The 23,145-nt window shown below is 35.1% G+C and overlaps 1 protein-coding gene across 1 annotated transcript in view; it reads right to left on the bottom strand.

The window, feature by feature from the left end:
- DHX15 (DEAH (Asp-Glu-Ala-His) box helicase 15) overlaps positions 1–23,145 on the bottom strand; it is a 55,416-nt gene that overhangs the window by 7,147 nt on the left and 25,124 nt on the right. The window contains exons 6-13 of the mRNA XM_005877662.2: positions 17,550–17,709; positions 16,078–16,296; positions 10,634–10,801; positions 6,956–7,042; positions 5,848–5,997; positions 5,339–5,447; positions 4,642–4,833; positions 1,690–1,812 (exon numbers count right to left, since the gene is read on the bottom strand). Of these exons, the coding sequence (XP_005877724.1) occupies positions 1,690–1,812; positions 4,642–4,833; positions 5,339–5,447; positions 5,848–5,997; positions 6,956–7,042; positions 10,634–10,801; positions 16,078–16,296; positions 17,550–17,709 (1,208 nt within the window). The remainder of the gene's footprint in view (positions 1–1,689; positions 1,813–4,641; positions 4,834–5,338; positions 5,448–5,847; positions 5,998–6,955; positions 7,043–10,633; positions 10,802–16,077; positions 16,297–17,549; positions 17,710–23,145) is intronic.

Genomic DNA, 23,145 nt, shown 5'->3' with positions numbered 1-23,145 from the left:
GCATTATTTAGCAATGTTGTCAGTTTTAAATCTTAAGTTCCTAATTTCATTTAGTGCAGTTAATGACAAAATAATAGAATCTCTTCATTTTAAAAGAATTAAAATATCTTGTGAGAATAATAGGCTAAAGAAACCATCTGCTCCTTCAGAAATCTTAACTTCCATTTAAAACAGTATCTTAATACTGTCAAAGGATTTTGAGAACCACGATGGAAGTGAATCTGCTCCTTCTCAAAGACCTCCCTTTACAGCAGGTGTCAGTCTGTGAGTAGGTGATGTGTCTGATGGTCACACTGTATTAACCAGTATGATACAGCTTGGCACACAACAAGAGAGATTTCTTGAACTGACCTATCCTATAAGGGATAATCTTTGAAAAGTATGCATTTCTAATACTTCAGGCCCAAGAGGGATAAAATAAATGCTCTGAAGTAAACTATGTACTGACCATCTCCTGGGTTCTCATTTACCTCCCTTACCTGCCCCTAATTTGTCAGACCCGGGCAGAGAAGGGTTCCACACTTTTTCTCACCTGACACCATCAATTCTATCGAGCTCATACCAGGGTTCACAGGTAAAACACAGATGTGCAGAACCTTGGCTGCTATGCTCTTTGTTCCACATATTGGCCCTCCAGCACTTTTTGGACCCTGAGATGAGTAAATTCACCATCACTCCTACAGAGAGGTGCCAAAGTTAACAGACTACTTTAGAAGTATAAATAGAATTCTCATGAGATAATAGAAATGAGTTACAAAAACAAGAGGTGTAAAATGTGAACACCAATGTTATAAATTAAAAATCTAACATTAGCAGAAACCACAAACTCAGCATGACTGAGAACCCCATATTTTTGGTAATGGTGATGATGATGTATGGCTGTCTTTGACTGCCTGTCATCCAACAGGGTAGCTTACATATATGTAGAAATCAAACACTTTCAGAAACAGTCACTATTATTTCTGTATTTTTCTTTTTAGGTTTTCCTCTCATCTAATTTTAAAAATGATGCATACCAACAACAGCATCTAGCATTAACTTCATTATTACTACGTTTCCTCAATTTCAAGTTAACTATAACATGCTTCTCATGTCATTAAAAATTGGCTGAAAACATGACTTAAAGCTAGAATATCATGTGGCTGAAGCATAAATCACTAAATCATCTTTCTACTGGTGAGCATTTAGGTGGTTTCCATTTTTAAAGTATCTTAAATAATTCTGGTTAAAATTCTTTAATCATATCAGGATACTAAAAGATAATTTCTGGGTCAAAGAGTGAATTTCTTAAAGTTCTTGATAACACAAGATCTACTGCTTTTCACAAAGATGACAATTTATATTCCAACTTCTGTTGTATGATTGTTCCACTAAACCCACTTGTACACAGCTGTTTTTTTTTAATTGCCTTTGCCAATTTTACAGGTAAGAAAATGGTATCTCATAATAATAATAATGCATCTTGAAAAGTTGAACTTTGCTTTCTGTAACTGCCCTCCCATCCTGATAAAAGCAAAACTTGAAAAAAGATAATCAATTTCTATCTTAAATGCTAGTCAGGAGTTTTTCTAAAAAGTACCCCTGGCTTTCCAATGTAAAGTTGTCTCAAATATAAGAAAGTGAGATGAAGACATATATGATGCACATGACATTTGGACAAAAAGTACCTTTAGTCTGTTTTACACTTACTTTGTTTAAAAGCGTGGTATACATTAAGCAGTGTCAGATGATCTCCATCTATGTGGGCAAATCTCATCTTGGCCTCATCCGCAGCTTTCTTGGCCTCCGTGGGGCGAACAAAACACTGTGGGACTAAACAAGGTTGGTATGGGCCCAACACAAACGCCCATATCGATGAGTCACGCATTCACAGATAGAGGAACAAGGCCTAGCTAGGTCAGTTCACAGAGCATAGGGCAGGGCAGGATGGCCTCCAACTGCATCTTGGACTGTACTACCTTGATTTGGTACATCAACACCTAACCACATCTGTAAGACAAGAGGGTTGCAAAGCTACAGAGTACCTGATTATTTTAACTAGATCTAAAAGTAGGCATCAAAACAGCTATTCTGAAGGCCATCAAGATACTAGAAAGCTCAACTTATTTCAAAAAACCAGTGCTGATAGCTCTACCAATAACCAGAATTATGGTGTCAATAGCCTTTTAGCTAGATGTAATTTTTCAAAAGGCCATCCAATGAATCTACTGAATGGCTATTAAAGTTATGAAGCTACACTTGCAGGGCTAAAAACAACTTTCAAACCAGTCTACTGCCACATTTCTATTTTAATTTTTTCCCTAGTGCTGTGGCTATTACCAACTGGTGGGTATCACTATTAGCACCGGTGAGCAGAAGCATATGTAACATAAAAAATATCATGAAATCTTGGGTTTTGATGATAGCAGTAGTGGTGGAAGGTTAAACCGCCTCTGAATTAAGAAAATTCAAAAAGGCTCAGATGAATATTCAGCCTAGTTTTCCAGCATTTTAATAAAAAGATTGGTAAATAAAGTCCCAAGCTAAAAAAAAAAAAAAAGTTATTTAAATCAAAACCTCAATATAAAAGCAAAATCCAGTATTTAAAAAGTTGACAATTAGTCTGAAACAGTCATTATTTCAAGGTTCATCAAAATGTGTAACTACAGTGTTTAGAGCCTCAATATTAATTCACATGAAACTTGAAGTTGTTACAAAGCGTGCACTACATTTTTTGAAATACAGCTTTCCTTAATTCACTTTAGCAATTCCATAGTCATAAAAGCAATATGAAAATAAAAATACTTAACAGCTTGGGACTTTGTCAACACATTTTTAAAGCTTTTAAAATCTTGTCAATTCAAATAATTATCAGTTCAGATAGAAGTTAATGGGAATAGCCGACAATGAAATCATATACAGTATCAAATTACTTGTTTCCATACAGTTTCCCCTTTAAAAAGATGCCAAAGAAGCCAAAGAGAGACAAAGACACATGATCACAGTAAATATTAAGTCTTGCTTAATGTAACTGAAGCAAGGTAATCCATTCAAGTACATAAACCTCGCATAGTTGTGAAAGTTAATGTGAACTAGCTACCAGTTAGTGGGAATAAGTAGCACTCCATGACCCGAATTGTATTATAAACTTCAGAAACTATTTTAATGGAAAACAAAGCATTCCAAGCTCAGCAATCTTTTTGCTCCATGACATCTTCCTCGCCTTTCAACATTTCCCACCCCCAAAGGCCATTCTTAATAACTGCTGCACGTAAATTTTCACTCCCTTAATGTGCTGAAGATGACGACCAGTAAACCCTGTTTCGTAGAATTCCTATTACAAGTAAGACATGTAGTTGGAAGATATCAACTGCATCACAATGACCACCTTTTAAAGGGACTAATATTAACTCAATGGTAATTGTATGCCTGATAAGAGAACTAGGAAAAATAAAAACTAGATAGGTAACAATAAATATACAGTAAATACACAAATAATCTGATAACTCTTGTCCTGTTCTTGACCTAAAAACTAAAATCTTGGGATAAGCACAGTGGAAGAATCTATCAAACAACATATAATAAGAAAGGCAGACAACAACCTACCACCACCTCCGCAAGTGAGACTACAATTTAATTAAAATGATTCAATACACTGCCCTGCCCATCTGCTCTGAGTCTGATCAGTCATAACTCTGCAAAAAACATTTTAGCTAGTTCTTAAAACAAATTTCACACCATTAAAATATACCATAGATCTGTAGTAGGCCAAAATTTTTATATTTAGAAAAAAATTTCAATTTATTCTTTAATTCCATAACATTTTGAATTATTTGAGGCATTAAGTTGTAATTAAGACCAATAAACCACTCCATGACTGGAAGTCAGTTCTTCCCAGTACTAAAACTAGTAGAATAAAAACTTATATTTAACCAAAATAATCCATGTTCCTTTATATGTAAAAATATTTCTTCTTTTTGGAAAATATAACTTCCTAATTATTACTCAATTGTGAATTAAGCTTTACTGCTACTAAAACAGCACTATTTATTCTGCTTAATGTTCCAATTTTCAAAATTAACAATTTTATCTCATGTATATTTCTTTTATCAAGTGTCTGTCTTCCATAGTAAAAGAATTATCAGGTTAGATCTTAAAGCTAAAATTATACACTACTATTTCTATTTATTTGATACTAAGCTTGAAATTCATCTTTGACTGCCACAGAAATACATATGTACACAAGTAGAAAAAATTTACTTTAAAAGATATAGTTTGGGTTTGTCTCAGGCTGACTTAATAGTGCGAAGTATAGAACAAAGTTCTTCTCGTATTGTCAGTAATAAAGCGCAAAACTGACGGACTTACCAAAGAACTCAGTTACAATTGTGCTCAGACTTAGTTTTTTCTTATTTCAATTTTTATTTGCACTAAAGGGAGCCAATGTTTTTACTCTATTTTGTGCACAATGACTAACTTTACTTTTCTAAATACTGTATGTAATTATAAAGCTATTTACAAGATATTTAGGAAACAAAATGAGTTCCTTAAGACCATCTATAAAATGCACTATAATACTAAATATTAAAAAACAAAACCAAAAGTGAAGTCCACCCAAACTTTGAAGAGCTGGGTTTTTTTTAGTTCCTTTCCCTCTATTACCTGACAACATAGCAGTAATAGATAGGACCTCATTAGAACAGTTGTAGTCACAACTTGCAATAACCATTTTAGCGAGCTGTGGATCTAGAGGAAACTCTGCCATCATGGATCCCAATTCAGTCAGATCTCCATCATCATTTAAAGCAGCCAGATAATTCAAAAGTTCTAGGGCTCTCATCAGAGTTTCAGGAGCTAGGGGGCAAAGATAATCTATTAGTCAAGCTGCCTTCAGCAAGCAAAAGTGTGACTAAGTAAAAGGCATTGTAAGCAGTCTTTTCATTCTATAGTTGACCAAACTAAAAACTCAAATTGTCATCAAATTCAATTACCGAGATGTAGCAAACAATGAATCATACAGAATTAGAAAACTTTCCTGTATAGTAGTTAAAATAGTCATCAGTAACTGTTCATTCAACAATGTGTTCATCAAATTATTTTTTTCTAAAAAGTAAATTAGAAAAATTTCTCTCATTTTCATGCCTAGTCAATAATTCCCAGGATAATTTAGTTATTCTGAAGGGGGGAAAAAATTGATTCATATAGTTGTCACTCTTTTAGTTTTAATGCTAACACATAGGATTTTGATGCTTACTAGAAGAAAAGGTAAAATGTTTTTAATATATGTACTAAATAGAATACAGAGAAAGACAGCCAATTTTGGTCATAAGATTTGATGAAATATACTGAGAATTCATACCTGGTGGATCCATAAAATCAAAATGCACCAAATCATCAATACCAAGTTTCTTCAACTGTAACACAACTGATCCTAAATTAGAACGCAAAATCTCAGGATAGGTATTATCCTAGTAAAAAACAAAAATGTTTGTTCTGTTAAATATTCCTTAATCATCTTGCTCCAGAAAACACAACATATCTGTTCTCTTCCTCCTTAGCTATTTACTTTGACATTACTCCCACACCACTGACTCAGATGAGAAACATACTTGTGGAACAGACTTGAGAGCATTCACTTTCTGTAAACTATTCTTTATGGTACTCAAGTATTAGTGCTGCTGTCCACCTCAACTTCAAACTGTAACAAGAGCTGCATTGCTAGATTACACCATAATCTGATCAGGAAAAAAACAACTAAGGAGCGTATGGTGCCAAAAGGCAAGATGAAATAAATGAAGCAATTTTCTTCTGGTAACAAGTTCAGCTTAACCTTCCAAACACACAGGAAGGATACAGTAAATCTCTTACCTGCATTTCTGTTTTATAAGCTTTCTCTGTGTAAAGTCTGAAGCATTTCCCAGGTCTGGTACGTCCAGCACGACCAGCCCTTTGTTGGGCTGAAGCTTTACTAATAGCTGTCACCAAAAGGGATTCAACTCTGATTCGAGGATTGTACACCTATTTGAACATAAATAAACAGCAGAATGATTCTTCAATTAAACTTAAAACTGTGATCTACAGGAAGTACCCAAAGCCCACAGCTAATCCCAAAATAAACATAGTATTGATGACCACCACAAATCATGCTCCCACAGAAAGAGAATCTGTCTTCCTTTACCTTAACTTTTTTCAGCCATTTCTGACTCCATCATTCTGAAAGACTCAAGCTAACATGGAAAAGCTCTTATCTAACACACAGATCACCTTTACTCATTCTAATTTAAAAATCTCATTTCTACCAGTTTTACCTTGCCCTTATATAATGAATAGTGCTGAAGACTTTTGCCTAAAAAGAATCCGTCAATTCCAACACCTGATGTTCAAAGTGGGCATCAAGAAAAATATTTTAAACTTGGTCCAAGTCAGTTACATGCTTTTAGTTTAAAGGGAAAGTTTTCCATCAAAAATATGAATACTATGAACAATGAATTCTCTCAATCATACCCATAAAATGTAATCAAATGTGTCTGAATAATAAAACATACGGTATTTACTGAGTAGTCACTTCATTTGGCAAAAGTACTTGGTATTTAGTACTATTACTAGGTGTGTCGTCTCATAAAAATTCTAATTTAGTTGATAAGTAACTGATCTGCAAGAATGATAATCCTGTACTATTAGTACTCCCATATTCCTTAAACAAACATACAAACCAAAACACTTACCATATTATATAGAAACAAAGAAAATATAACCTTAAAGAGGAATAAAACCTCTTAAAAAATCTAAAAGTAAACATTAAAATGGACTTAATTTTTCAGAGCCATATAGAATACAAAAGGTTCTTAATGCAGTCTTCTAAAAATGATTTAAAAAGTCTAAAAAGTAAATTTCAGCCAGTAACGAGTAGTTAACTACTGTTAAGCTTATACTAATTTGTTTATAAAGTATATGACTATCATGCTAAAACATGTACCTTTTGTTTTGCAAATCCAGGATCAATCACAAATACCACACCATCTATTGTCAAAGATGTCTCTGCAATGTTAGTTGACACAACTACCTGTTTAGAAATAAGCAGTATATAAGTTTTATTACAAGTCAAGTAAAATTCAAATGACAGTAACATTAGCCATTAACTTTCACTAACATAAAATTTCAATCCAGTAAATAAACTTGAAATAAGGTTTGATGTTCAATGCCCAATGTTATAAAAAGACTTATATTTAACAATTCAAAATTTCATTTATCTCATCATAGCAATTTTCTTTTTCAACAAAAGCTAGTACATTTTGAATATTCAAAAAGAAACATACCATAAAAAGAGAATCACCAATAAAGCAATATCAGTTTACCATGTAGACTATCTCCCTGATAGAACACTCCTTGGTTAATATCCTACTCCACACATGTACATCTTTCAATATTTACAAAGGAAATTTTCTATCACCAAACCTCAACTCAACATTTTAAACAAAATGGCACATGTAGAGGAAAATCTCAAATTATAATACAAGAAGAACAGGCAGATGATGAGAATCAAAAATAGATGTTTGGGTAAATATACAATCTCAAAGATAACATGTAATATAACACTGCATTCAAAGCAATTATTAAGAACCAGTTGAACTTTTTAATTAAAGAATCTACATACAAATATAGCTTGCTTTTTTGTGTTTTGTTATATTTTAGATGTATTTGGGAAACTGGTTAGAAACTTGAGAAGATAAATCAGATAGTCTGCTCTTACAGCTTTTACAGTTTGTAAAGGAAGATTAGACATGGGTAGTGCCTGACCAGTGTGTTTCAGCTATCTTGAGCTGAAACTGGCATCCCTCCCACCTTTCAGACAGCTTCCCTATTCAGCACCAAAAATATGATTTGATGAGTAAATCTTCCTGTATGAACTATCCTTCTTTAAAAATTTTTCACTTTCCCTTAAACATGGGCTTCAAGTGTTCTTCAAAATAAGAATGATGTATCAACTGCCAAGGAAGTCCTCCTTCTCTCTCTGTATCATCCAGGAAGGCTATGGCAATGCTCTTTTTAACCTCAAGATGAATTTGACTCATGCCAAGAGATAAAATATTTTCCAGCAAAAAATCCTGTAGCTTTAGCTGAAAGAAGCACCATCAATGGATGATGAGGTGCCATTGTGACCCTTAGCTTTGATTCTGAACTAAAAGCCAAGGTATTACAATCAGTTGCTGGAGAATCTCTTTTTTCAGTGAAAAAATTTCCTCAATATTCTTAGGATTTACTAGAACACAAAAAGCAAGTTAGGACTAGCTTTAAATAACTAATTCTACTCCATGGGTTTAAGTAGTAGATTCTACAAAATGTATCATGCATTGAACTGGCACCTAAATTAACAGAGCAAAGAAGGGCACACCTGTAAAGTAAGATTAATCAGTGTGGACCCATACTTCTCAAAGTAACTCAAAACAGAATGAAGAGAACTACATGAAAAGACAACAGTAAATCTTGCTATATGACAATTTCTTGCAACAATAAATAAAAACACCATTGTAAAATTAAAACAAATGCAAATATGCCAAATGCACAAAGAAGAAAAATCCCTTGCCTGGTGGATGCATTAACTTCTCTTGCCTACAGAAATGTTTACAAAATAGCTAGCTTACATACTTTTGTTAATATAAAATCAAGCTAAAAACTTCACAGAGAATTAGTACTTTTTAGTCAACAAATCAACTCGAAAACTGTTATATACTAAATGTATTCCTTAAAACTTCATTCCCCCCCCCAAAGTTCAGGATGCACATAAAGTAACAAAAAGAAAAATATCTTAGCATGTTCTGGAGACATTCTGAAATTGGAAGGTTCAACATAATGAAGCTAGGATCAGACTATTTTTATGGCGCTCACTACTCATGCTGATTCATGAAAAACTAAAAAACAAAACAAAACACTGGTTTATTCCCCCTATCAACTTTTAAAAAATTATTTTTATTGATTTCAGAGAGGAAAGGAGAGGGAGGGATAGAAACATCAATGATGAGAGAGAATTATTGATAGGCTGCCTCCTGCACATCCTACACTGGGGATCGAGCCTGCAACCTAGGCATATGCCCTGACTAGGAATCGAACTGTGACCTCCTGGTTTATGCTCATCCACTGAGCCACGCCAGCTGGGCCGCCTATCAATTTTTTGTTAATTCATATTCCACTAGGCTGGTGTTGCATATCCTTTCAGTAATTCTTTCAATTAAAAAGTGTTTTTGGTTCATTTAACTTTTATAGAGCCATGTTAAAGAATTAGCCATTATATAGTTAAATATCTTCATTAATCTGTAATTTGTCAATAATCATTGAAAACATTAGCATAAAAATTGAAAAAATATAGCAAAGAGTTATGGATCTGTTAGTTCTGAACACAGAAATAAGAAAAGCAGTAGATACCACATTTGACAAGTACGTCATAAATGAGTTAATATTTCAAGTCAGACTTCTTTCTACACATATAAAACTCAAGAAATTTGTAGTAGATAATACCATGAGGACCTAGTCTGTTCTTGATGTTAGTAATTATATACACCAAGCTTAATCCTTGACAATCATCTGTCAAGGTGATGAAAGTAATGATACCTACTTTAAAAAAGTGAAACTTTAAAACTGAAGTCTACATGCAGCTATCATATAAGTTAATGACTGGGCTCTTAAAAAAGGCAGCCAACACCTTCCTTCTAGTGGTTTTCAATCCTTTTCAAACAACACAATCTTACTTTCAAAGAATCTATTAGAGTCACCATGTGTTAAAATACAAAAGCATGGCTGCACTGTTTCAAACTAGAAAACTCAAATCCCTTTCCCATCCCCAATAAAACACCCAGAAACAGGGTTGGAAAACCCTTGCTCCCTTCCAGTTCCAGGTACATAATCGACTGTACACCAGTAAGATCCACAGTTCTGGCACTCAAGAAACCCATATATATATACATACATATATATAATTTATTTATTTATTTATTTAAAAATATACTTTATTGACTTTTTACAGAAAGGAAGAGAGAGGGATAGAGAGCTAGAAACATCAATGAGAGAGAAACATCAATCAGCTGCCTCCTGGACACCCCCTATTGGGGATGTGCCCACAACCAAGGTACATGCCCTTGACCGGAATCGAACCTGGGACCCTTCAGTCGGCAGGCCGACGCTCTATCCACTGAGCCAAACTGGTTAGGGCAAAACCCACATATTTATACAGTGTAGTTTGTGCTACTGTTATTAGAGATCTGTGCAATCAACAATTCATACCTGTGGACATATTTGGTTAGACCTTAAAGAAAATTCTAAGCAGAAGCCAAGGCACCGAAGAAAAAATGCTTAGTTTTGGCCATGTGACTTAATAGAAAGACAGCACTTGGCCATATTCCTCTTTTCTTAACTCACCCTAGCCAACCTCCCATTTGCTAAGGTGAAAAGCAGTTCTGCTCTTTCTCTCAGGTCAAGAGGTATACAAAATTCCATCTAATTTTATTTTTTCTATTTATTTTTGAACTATAGATTATTTTGTAGTGTATAAACCAGTTCAATCACCCGTAACTTAGTCCTTTGTAATTCAATATAGTTTGATCTCTCAAAGACAATTCTCATAGTATACATAAAATGTTTGTACAGAGCACTTCTATGCTACCTTTCTTCCAATTGCTCCATTCTGTTTTTTTGGAGGCGGAGGTTCAAAAATGCGTTGCTGCTGCTGAGGTGGGAGTGTAGAGTACAATGGAATGATTTTAATGTCACCAACTTCAGGGCCCAAATCATCAACCTCACGTTTTATTCTCTTGCAGGCTTCATCAATTTCCTACAAAATAAAGTTTGAGTCTGAAAACAAAACAAATACACCCTAAAACAATTTAAGTATTTATCACAATCCCATTTCTATGTGGCATATTTTCAATTTAGTAATCAAACTAATTTAGTAAATTTCATTGGGATTTCTAAAATAATTTAAAAACTTTGATTTCTGTAGCCAAACAAACATACAACTGCCTTATTGGCATTCCACACCCCTTTTCTCAAAGTTGGATGTCCTAATTAATTCTCAACAAATTGTACTAAAATTGAATTTCTCACTTAGGAATATTTAACTGCAGTCATAACCTTTTCAATTTTCACAACCTAAAAGAAATTGATGTGCTAGATTTTTAAAGAAGCCAATTAGGCTGTAATGTCCTGTTATCACTAATGCAATTATATGGAAGATTTGTTTCATTGTTCCTAATGAGAACGTACACCTTTTACAGTATCAACATACTTAAGAACTAGGCTAACCCAAATATCTTTAGAGCACCTTCAAAAATGTCCCCACCACAGAAAACTATTTGAATACATTTGCATTCAAATCCAGGTTTAAAGAGAGGACACACACTGAATACTGAGAGTGTGAGAGTCACAGAAAGGTAAGGTAGGTAGAGGCTCTGAGTCTAGCAGTTGGCAAAGGAAGTTAAAAAATCAGGAGGGAAATGTGTTTTAAATTTCACTGAAGCATTAATTCAGTTAAACTCAGAAGTATGTTGAACAAATGATTTGGCAACCTGTCCAGTGAAGGACCCAATCATAAGCTAACCTTACAAAAAAAATTATCTTTTATTCAAAAGGCAATATTTTTACAAAAGAAAAAAATTTATCACGTAAACTTATTCCATATTTTCACTATTTCAAACTAGAATTTTTCTTGAAATGATTTTAAGTCAAAGTGCAACTTTTGGTGTTAAAGCATGCAAAATTCTTGGATACGTAAAAAAATTTTTTTGGTCATTTCAAACATACTAGTTTTCTTAAGCAACAGGTATAGTCTTGAAAATTATGACAAAGAAAACTATCAAGGATTTGATGTTCATAGTTTCCTTTGAGACCTAAAGTTTCTAAAAGAAAATCAAAGAATGTTATTCACTGAAAGATAAATAATGTAACAAATGAAACAATTTTTTTAAAAAAAGTATTGTTTTAAAATGCTGTATAGAGATTAGAATGCCCCCTGCTGGTATGCAAACACAAAAATTAGATATCTTCCAAATCAAAAAGTTTGAATATAAATGCAAAACTAGATTTTCTACAATAAAAAAAGAGAAAATGGCTGCAAATATCCTGAATAGTCACAACTTTATTAATTTAATCATATATTTGGACAGAAAATTTGTTAGAAGTCACCAAACACCAGATTTCATATACAATATTAGAAAGCTAAGTGCGCCAAATTGTACATTTGCAGATTCTAGAATTTTAACAAGATAATTCCAACTTTACTTGAGGGGAATAGACTATTTAATCTACTAAGCATATGTGGAGCTAAAATGAAATCACTACTTCATGGAATATAAAGACATCTCTATACACCACTGATTTTTTAATAAACAAGATTCTAAAGACTAAATTTAACTGCAATAAAATTTTCTTCTAAAGTTTATACAACTTTGATAAAGTTGACACACTGTTCAGAAGATCACAAAACTCAAGTCATCAACATAAAGCAACCATCTGCTCAGTCATGAGCAATACTGAAATTTCAGACATGAATATCTGATTTGAGAAAAGACTTTCAGTTCTAAAAGGATCATATATAAATTAATTTGGACACCACTAATATAAAGAATCTGAACTCACTAGATGTGTAAGACATTTTACTAAGCAAAATTAAAAAGAATGTTGCTTAAAGAATGAAGGGTTTTAACATCCTCAAGTATGCATTTACAAACAATTGGTATTTCAATTACATCCTTATCTAATTCAGTAGTGTAGCTCCCCAAAGACTTCATAAGTTCCGATTTTAAGCATTAGTAGAACATAAAAAACATTCTACAATTCAAATCTTTCCCAACCTCTCACCAATTTTGGTCTCTTCCAAATTAAGTCAGCTGATTATAGAGGCACTATTGTTTAAGTAGTCAAAATGGTAATTTAATATGATCTTAAAAATCATTTTAAAATTTCACGAGATACACTTTATGGATGCGATTCAAATTTATGAATAAGGAATTCCCAGAATCTACCATTTAACTAAGAAAAAATAACAAAGGGTCAAGAACAGGAGGAATAATTATCCTATTTTATATAAAAAAAGGCTAATATGCAAATTGTCCCCTCAGTTCAACCAGGAGTTCGATTGCTCGCTATGACCTGCGCTGACCACCAGGCGGCGGTATAGAACATGGCGGGCGACCAGCTGAGGTGGCAGGGGCACTGAGGGAGCCAGGGAAGGAGGAGGAAGGGAACCTGATCAGCCCTGATCGCTGGCCAGGCCTAGGAACCCTACCATGCACGATTTTCTGCACCGAGCCTCTAGTTTTACATATCTTTAAATCAGTGCTACTATACACAATCAATGAAACAAAGTACATTTACTTTGCTACTTTCTCCCCAAAGGTCTTCAAGACTAGTCACTTAAAGTGCACATATAAACCTAGTTTGGCATTACCATGACACTCTATTGGAAGACATATTATACTCCCCCTCTAGAACACATTGAAAACCATGGAGCTTGCTCCTTTCCCTTCCTGAGCTATAGGAAAGTTGCCAAAATATTAACTGCACAAAATATCTATAATAATAAAAGTGTAATATGCTAATTAGACTGGACAGCTGAATGACCTTCCGGACCAAGGCGCGGCAGCAGGGGCAAGACAGAGGCAGCTGCCATGGCGGGCAGGCGCTGAAGCAGACGTGGTTAGGGGTGGTGAGGCAGGCAGGCAGAGTGGTTAGGGGCGATGAGGCAGGCAGGCGAGTGGTTAGGGGCAATCAGGTAGGTTGAGCGGTTAGGAGCCAGCGGTCCCGGACTGCTAGAGGGATCCGGGATTGCGAGAGGGTGCAGGCTGAGCTGAGGAACCCCACCCCCATGCACAAATTTCATGCACCGGGCCTCTAGTCAACTCATATAAAAGTCTTTCAGGTCCTCACCATGAGGACATCTGATATTTCTGATAGATTTCTAATATGCTTGGTTACCTGAACATAATAATTATTTTCAGTAGTCATTTAAGAAATATGCTATGCATTTTGGAAGAAGTGAGAAACTATAAAGACCAGACACAAAAGGACAAAATGAATACTTCAACAACATATGGTTTATATGCCATCAAAAAAACATTTGGTACTCTTGCTTACACAATATACAAAATTTCTTTCATTCAAAATGCATAGAAAGGAAGACTAATGTTAACAGAGGTTTATCTGTAAAAAACTGAATTTGCAACACATCTTATTCCCCACCCCCCAAAAAACAACAAGTATGATTCATTCTTTACTAAGAATGATTTTTAATCCCTCCAGGGACATTTGACAAAGTCTGTAGACATTTTTGGTTATGACAACCAGGGGAGGGAGTGTTATTGCATCTAGGGGTAGAGGCCAGATATTCTAATAAACACCCTACAACGCACACAGCACCCCAGAACAAAGAATTAATTGGTCTTCAACATAAAGTGTTGAGGTTGAAAAAATTTACAGAAAAGAAACTATAGCCAATAGGGCACAAATTATAAATCATACAGACAATACGGAAGAAATGGACAAAAAAATTACTCAAAATATTATATACCAAGGATTCTTGTCGAAACAAACACAAATTAATACTTCACATTCTAGTGGAGACAGGAGATAACACAGCAGACCTCTGAGATAACTAGGGCAATTTCCCTCAACATTGTTTAGGCGGTGGCAGTAAAGTACCAAAGCCACTAAAGCATTTCTCTGGAAAAGAGAACTTTAAACCTAAGGAAATATAAAAATGGCCGGAGAAGCTTGTGGAAGATGTGATTCCTATATTTCACTCTCAAACTTCACCTGTTTTAGCAAGTCTGGAACAGGGTCAAGAACCTCCTTTGCTTTAGCAAACTCTACTCCCCTAGGCAGGCAACCCACTGACCACACTTGAGCAAAAATGTTCTGGAACAGGGGTTAGAACTTTCACTATAAAGGGCCAAAATAGTTTAGGCTTTGTATCCATATACCATCCATGTGGCATATTCCTTGGTTTAATTTACAACTCTTTAAAAATGTAAAAGCAAATCTTAACTAGTAGCCATACAAAAACAAACAGGAGAGAGGGGGGGCAGCACATGTAGATATTTAAATTTAAAAATTAACTAAAATTCTAAAATACGTACTGCAATTCAGTCCCTCCTCACTAGCTACATTTCAAATACTCAAAAGCCATGTCCTTGGTGGCTACCATATTAACAGCAGAGATAAGAATATCCCCAGTACTGAAGAAGTTCTAATGGGACAGCACTGCTCACTCTTGAACCTTGCTACTTATCCCTTGAGAACTGAAGCATTACCTGGAAGCTTGTTAGGAATACAGAATCTCAGGCCCCACCTGACCTTTGAATCAGAATCTGCAAGTTTCCTAAGTGAGCTGTATGTTTATTAGTTTGAGGAGCACATTCTAGAAATTCACAAAGCCCATTAGAGCAAATGACAAGCTCTAAGAAAAACCTTTCTTAAAAGGCTTTATAAAAACCATTTTATATAGATACTATTTAAGATTTTTAAAAAATTTCCCATGAACAGGAATCGAACCGGCAACCTTGTGCACTGGACACGACCTAACCAATTGAGCCATACCCACCAAGGCTACAATTCATATCTTAAAATGAGGTAAATTCCAAATAAGAAATTTCAGTGATTCCTTTTAATCCTCAGCGAGCATGTGGAAGACAAAAACATTCTTGGACTGTGGATGGGCACCTAAGTTACCCGAGCTTGCTCACAAGCTTAAATAACTATCATAACCTGATTTCACATCAGCTGTGATTAAAATTCATACTTCAGTAAAAGTGCAAATTACCACACACTACTGACCATCTAAATCTCTCCAAAACCAAGACTAAATTGTTAAATCTTGACATTCTGAAAGCACTTAACATTCTTAGGATAACTAGAACACAATATTAATGGCATAAAAAAAGTATTCTTAAGAGTGCATGGATAAAAAGGTATATAAATACAATCATGTTGAAGAAATAATTTTAATGTTGGGATTTAAAAATGGTTAATATATGCCAATTTCTTAAGTTAAAAGTTGTTGCATATAGAAGTGATACGCCAATGGCTAAATAATGAAGCAAATAATGACGATACCTCTTGACCAGTTAAGAAAAGTAGAAGATCTCCCTCCTCCTCTTCACACATATGAATTTGGATCACTGTTCGAATTGCTGCTTCAAGATAATCTCTCTCTGGTTCAGGAGTATAAAAGATCTCAACAGGATGCGTACGTCCAGGAATAGTTAAGAGAGGACAGTTATCAAAATAAATCTGGAATTTTCCTGCATCTAGAGTAGCACTCATAACTATAACCTGACAAAAAAGAAAACACAAAAACAAAACAGTAAATTATCTGAAGTTATCAAGGATTCTAATGTGGTCTTAAAGAAAAAACAAGTAATGTTTCCTGTTCTACATAATGTGTATCAGTTATAAAAAATCTACAAGTCTTCATACCAATAAATTGTGATTACAAAAATCAAATACAGTAAAATTGAGCTATAGTAAGCTATTTACATTTAATAAAATGAGACATAAATCTGACATCCAATAAATAGACTACAATATTATCTTCATGAAGCAATACCTTAAAAATAAAAATTTATAAAATCACATATGTAAAAGAGATTTTTAAAAGGCATAATTAATATGTGGTATGATTACTGCTCCATTTACTAAAACAGAACACAAGAACCTTGCATATGGGAAAAAACAAAAAGAATCAGTGGGGTATAAACTTTATCCTTTCTTCCAAATCACTTTCAATAAGCATGACTTCCTTGATAGATTCCTAAAATAAACATGTTTCCTTCTTTAAAAGCCACAACTACAAAAGTTTGTTCAGGTGCAGATCTGCATGACTGTGTAATTACCATCCTTCTATGTAAGTCATACATTATATAACTCATTAAAAATGTACTTAAATAGAAACCCCCCAAAACATTCTACACTACAGAATTAATTTCTACTTGATGTTTATTTGACTTTCTCCCCAAAACTTCAATAACTCATAAAGCTTAATCAATAATGGTAGTATTCATATAGTTTTTCAAATACATTCTTTAAAAGCATAATTTAGTTTTTATAAGAAAAACATACTCAGACATAAAAAAAAAGTCAGAACATTTAGTCAGTTTTAAGCCCTTATCAACATAGTAAAACTGGCCAGAGCACAATTGGTATAACAGACAGAAAGAACAAACACACTAGGATAAGCAAATGAATTTCTAAGAAGTGGGTTGTTCTGGTTGTAGCTATTCCCACTCACCAGCACTGTGTTGGGATATGGATAAAGATTTGATCCTTAGAGATTTCTGTATTTAATAAAGGGCAGGGTGAGCAGGAGGGTTACAAAACTACCCTGCTATTAGATCATTTAAAAAAAAAAAAAACAACTAAAAAAACCTGGGTGGGTTAGAAATTGAAAAGGTTTGTCTTAAAAATACACTACTCAAAAGTAGAAGTATAGTTCAAATCTAAAATGAAGACAAAGCAAAGTAGATCAGAAAAACAGCAATATCTACACATATGCTTTATGAATGAAATGAGTAAAAAAATTACTTTACCTTTAAATCTGATCTCTGTCTTACAACTTCCTTCAGAACACCCATGAGAATATCTGTAGCCAATGTCCTTTCATGCGCCTCATCGAGAATTATTACACCATAACGCTCCAGGAGGGGATCATTCATAGCTTCGCGAAGTAACATCCCATCAGTCATGTATCTGTATTCACAAAGAATGTGGTTGGTCAAGTTTCACTTAGGGAATTTTAAAACTAAACTTTGTGACATAAAAATGAAATGTAAAAACATCAGGTAAGTCAAAATTTGCCCAAAACCTTTGACCAAAACAAATGTGCTATTGTTTCATAATCATTTGCAAAATTAAGCTTTAAGAAAAAAAATTTACAGTGTATATCAAACAAGCTATACATTATCAAACCTAGTCAAGTATGATTGCAATACTGAAATGCATGGAGAAAACACGTCTGAATACAAAATATAATGATCACATGGTTTCACACAAATGCCAAAGCAAAATTCGAAGCATATATTACTACATGCACATGTGCATTTCTTTAAAACCCTTAAAATTCTCCACTTGCACTACAAAAGGCTCCTAGTTCAAAAGGGCTAAGAGAGCACATGAGTCTACCATCTCTCTCCTGCCTGACCCAATTCAATGAAGCAATTATAAAGAAGCACAAAAATACACTCACGGAATAAAGAGCATTAGTAACAAAGAAATGCTGACAAATATACAGTATATGGAAGAGCTATGTACACCAGCTAGATTAATGAACCAAAGAGAGGGAAACCAGGCTTAGGGGATGACTCAAAAGAAGTCAGCTAGTATGGAATCCAGGAACTAGTTGAAGGGTGGCTTGCAGAATGGTTGTATGTATGGGTCAGCCATCTCCTGTCCATTCCATTCTATTACTGTCACTAATACAAAACAACTATCTTTAAGTTTGGTGCCTGAATATAAAGTCTGCCTGCAAATGCCGATGTCACAGTTTGTTCCTTTAAATACAAATCTATGATTTTATTTACGGATTTAAAAGCGGTATAAAATCTGAAGTCATCATTTATGACTTCACTATTTTGGCTCTATTTTTCACAAATTAGTCTAACCTAATCTTTCATGGACCAACTTGATATTCTTAGCTGATGCCATCTGTTGGAGCAGTAAGTTCAACAAATTGACAATGTACAAGAGAAATGAATCCTCTTTATTTCAACTGAACACATTTCTGGAATCGACACAGCATTATCCGTAAGCTTATTTTATATTAAGACCATGAAAGCAAAAGTGTCAATTAAATTATGACTCAATGCCTTAATGATAGTGTAGCATGGATCAACTACATTACAGTCTCTAGTTGTCTTTGATGTATTTGAGAACATTTAGTAATTTCTTCTGTCTTAGATGTTAAACAATCTTTTTGCACATTATCTTAATAGCAAAACATAATAGCTCCATCTTCTTGTAGGTAACTTCCTTAGATTAAACAAAGCTCTTGACTGTTGCTTTTCATGGCCAGAAAAAAAAATTGGTCACTTTTCCAACAACAAATATTTGATTAAATATGATGAAAAGTACAACCTGCTGCTTGGTTTCCAAGCCTATTTATTTCAATATGGAATCCGAGTGTGATATTTTTGAAGGCATTTTAATTAGCAAGTAACTCAACAAGTAGTCCAAAATATGTACATTACTTAACTGAAGTGACAATACGTATAGTTAGATCAAGTTCAAGAATTCACAGGCAGTGACAACCACCAAACTACCAACAGTTTATAAGACCCTCATAGGTTATAAAATGAATACAAATTTCACATATTAAAAATGTGAGAAAGAGTCACAACTGATAAAGTATCAAACTTTAACGTGAAAACTTCTTAAAACTCATTTTTAAAAAGCCACTCTCTTTACTTTGATCTTTTACCTTTTCAAGCTTCAGACAACCACAATATAGAGGCATTCAAAAGCAGAGCTGACCCAAATATTCATTCTTTTACATTTTTCTGAAGGAAAATGTTACAAATGGTAGATTATAAATATTGTAAATTAGGTTAATGACACTATTATTTTCCTTGTTTTATTAACAACTATGCATAAGCCCAAACCCTCTTACTTCTAGGTTCCAGAGACAGACTCCTGGATATTCCTCATTGTTTAATTGATCATCACCCAGGGAGATCCAATTCACTGAGATGCTACTTATGTACTATATCACAAGTTAACCACAAGTTAATATGAGAAGACTGCCATTTTTATAGGAAAAATGACATTGTAATAGTTGGAAGATCTCTTTAAGATACAAATTGGCTCCCTTTACAGTGAAAAAAAAAAAAAAGAATTATTAGCAGTTAACTTTTCCAAGGTCTCAAATCCAGTTCAATAACTTACCAAGACTAGGTATCAGTGCATCAATTCCAATCTTAGAACCCTCCTACAATAACACTTTCCTGAAAGTCCCAGATAAATATGTGTGTGTTCATACATACATATACATCTTATATAATAAAAGGCTAATATGCAAATTGACCAAACACAGAATGACCGGTCGCTATGATGCACACTGATCACCAGGGGGAAGACACTCAACAACGGAGCTGCCCCCCTGGTGGTCAGTGCGCTCCCACAGGGGGAGCGCCGTTCAGCTAGAAGCCGGGCTCAGGGCTGCGAGTGTAGCAGCGGTGGCGGGAGCCTCACCTGCCTCCACAGCAGCACTAAGGATGTCCGACTGACGGTTTAGGCCCCAGGAGCAGGCTTAAGCTGTCAGTCAGACATCCCCTGAGGGCCCCTGGACTGGGAGAGGGTGCAGGCTAGGCTGAGGGACTCCCCCCGCTGCCCCCAACCAGGTGCACAAATTTTGTGCACCGGGCGCCTCTAGTGTGTGTGTGTGTGTGTGTGTGTGTATTTTATATATATATATAGCAAAAGCTGATAATTCTCTGTACTGCTAGATGCATGAACCCCTTTGCTAAAAAAACAAATAAAAAACAAAGGAACCTGACACAGCACAGAAAAAAAGGCAGAACCAGGTACTGGTGGTCCTATAAAAACCATGGTCATTTGCCTTTACCTAAGTCAACTTTTACTACATTCCATAGTAGTAATGAAATAATTACTACTAGGGGTGAGTCACAAGAATAGGATGTTACAATAAAAAAACTGTAATTATATAATTTTGAAGTTTCAATAATAAAGAAGTAAACAAAAATTGTTTAGGATGGCCAAAGTCTGCATTTTTCTGGGTACCCTATTATCCAGTGTTTTTCTCACTCTTTTGGGACAAAGACTCACTGAAAAGTCATCTGCATATCCTGGGAAATGACTAGAAATACAAAACTTGGACCTCATCCCAGACCTATTTAATCAGAAATTTTAAAGGCAGGGCATAGCAATTTGTGCTATAAGCTTTAATGTAATTCTGATGCTTGCTAAAGTTTGAGAAGCACTAGTCTAAATTAATCAAGTTTAACAAGATGTAGATTAAGCAAAGCAGACACATAAAACAAACAAACAAAAATCCTTGGAGTAAGTCAAAATGAGTTCATATTTCCAACTACAACTGTTTAATGAATAAACAAAAAGAAACCAAAAGAAACCCAGTGTGCTGAGTAGTATCAAGTCATGTATTTTTGCAATGGGCACACACAGATGGCATAGTACAACTACAAGCCAACAGCCAACCCTGACCCCAGTCAACATCACCAACTGTGATATAAATAAAGCATGATAAAACATTATGCACTACAAATGTGTTGTTTATAGTTTTGTGTTTACATATATTTATATATAGCTTTTTTAAACAGCTCAAGTTGTCTGGTTCCTAAAAATTCATAAACGAAAGGAAAAAAGATCCGCAGAAAGGTGAAAAATGTTTTCCTAAATGAATGCCATATAAATTCTAAAATACACCATATATTATTCGTAACTTTAAAAATGATATTGACTAATGTTAAAGTATGAGTGATAAAAAAACTGCCCATGTGGGGAAGCAATCCCCAGTAACTTAGTGTTATGCTATTTGGTGAAGGGGGGTGGAGTGCAGTGGGGTGGAGTGGAAGGGAGGGGGAGAGCCTTCTTAAATCCCTCTTAAAACTTACCCCCCCCCCAATGCCTGATTTATCAAAGATGTTTAAAACAAAATACCAAAATATAGAGCTTTAAAATCTCGAGCAGGGTATGATGCACAATCCCATGTTAAAAAATACGTTGTTGTCCTGACCGATGTGCTCAATGGTTAGAGCATTGGCCCGCACACTGAAGGGTTGAGGGTTCCATCCCTGGACCTGGTCAGAGCTCATATGGGAAGCAACCAATCTATGTGTTTCTGTCTTTCTAAAAATCAATGCGAAAAATATCCTTGGGTGAGGATTAAAAAAAAAAATTGTTAATTAAATACTTGCATAAAACTCAAGTTTTCTGTATGGCATGAAGTACAGGGGTGGGCAAAAGCAGGTTTTAATAATCTATAATAATAAAAGCGTAATATGCTAATTAGACCGGACGTCCTTCCGGACATCCTTCCTTCCAGACAAAGCCTCAGTGGGCGGGGGCTGCAGCAGAGGCAGCAGAAGCCCCCGGCCACAGCGGTGGTGGGCGAGGGCCAGGGCCGGGGCCAAGGCCCTTGCACGAATTTCGTGCATTGGGCCTCTAGTAATGAATAATACAAGAATAAACTTTTCACTGCTGTAAAAAAGAAAGAACTCTTACCATTTGCAACAGCATGGATGGACCTGGAGAGCATTATGCTAAGCAAAATAAGCCAGTCAGAGAAAGATAAATATCACATGATCTCACTCATTTGTGCAATATAATGAACAACATAAACTGATGAACAAAAATAGATCCAGAGACATAGAAGCATCGAACAGACCGTCAAACCTCAGAGGGAAGGCAGGGGAGCGTGGAATGGGGGTACGGTGGGGGTAAGAGATCAACCAAAGGATGTGTATGCATGCATATAAGCATTACCAATGGACAGACAGTAGCGGGTCAGGGCATGTGCTGGGGGGTGGGAGTGGCCAGGGAGAGGTCAATGAGGGGAAAAAGGAGACGTATGTAATACTTTAAACAATAAGGAATTTGAATTAAAAAAAAAAAGAAGACAGTGTTTTGTGTACTCACAACTGTAAACCTATTTTGCCCACCCCTGTACTATAAACAAAGCAAAATACCAACTAGACAAAAACGGCATCTTATATACAGAATGCTAATTTGTTAAAAGCTCCTACAAATCATTAAGAAAAAGGCCAAGCAACCATACACAGGCAAAAAATAGGAAGACATCAAATTTAATCAATCCTATAATACCACATATTTTTTTCAAATATACCTTCTGTGTCATTGGGACGCAATCTACCTACCTACCTATCTATTTATTTATTTATTATAATCACCTGAGGATATTTTTTCCTTTGATTTCTAGAGAAAGTGAAAGGGAGTAAGGAGGGGGATGGAGAGAGAGAGAGACAGAGATATTGATTGGTTGCCTCCGGTACACACCCCAGGGCCAGAGATTGAACCCGCAACCCTTTGGTCTGCAGGCAGCTCTAAGCCAAATCCCAAACTGCCAAGTCCCAAACCAGCCAGGGCTGGGATGCATCTTAAATAGAACCTTACAAATGATTGTCAACCAGGCAG

Source organism: Myotis brandtii, unplaced genomic scaffold, assembly GCF_000412655.1.
Source record: "Myotis brandtii unplaced genomic scaffold, ASM41265v1 scaffold525, whole genome shotgun sequence".
Lineage (NCBI taxonomy): Eukaryota > Metazoa > Chordata > Mammalia > Chiroptera > Vespertilionidae > Myotis > Myotis brandtii.
This window is presented reverse-complemented; position numbering and strand designations above follow the sequence as displayed.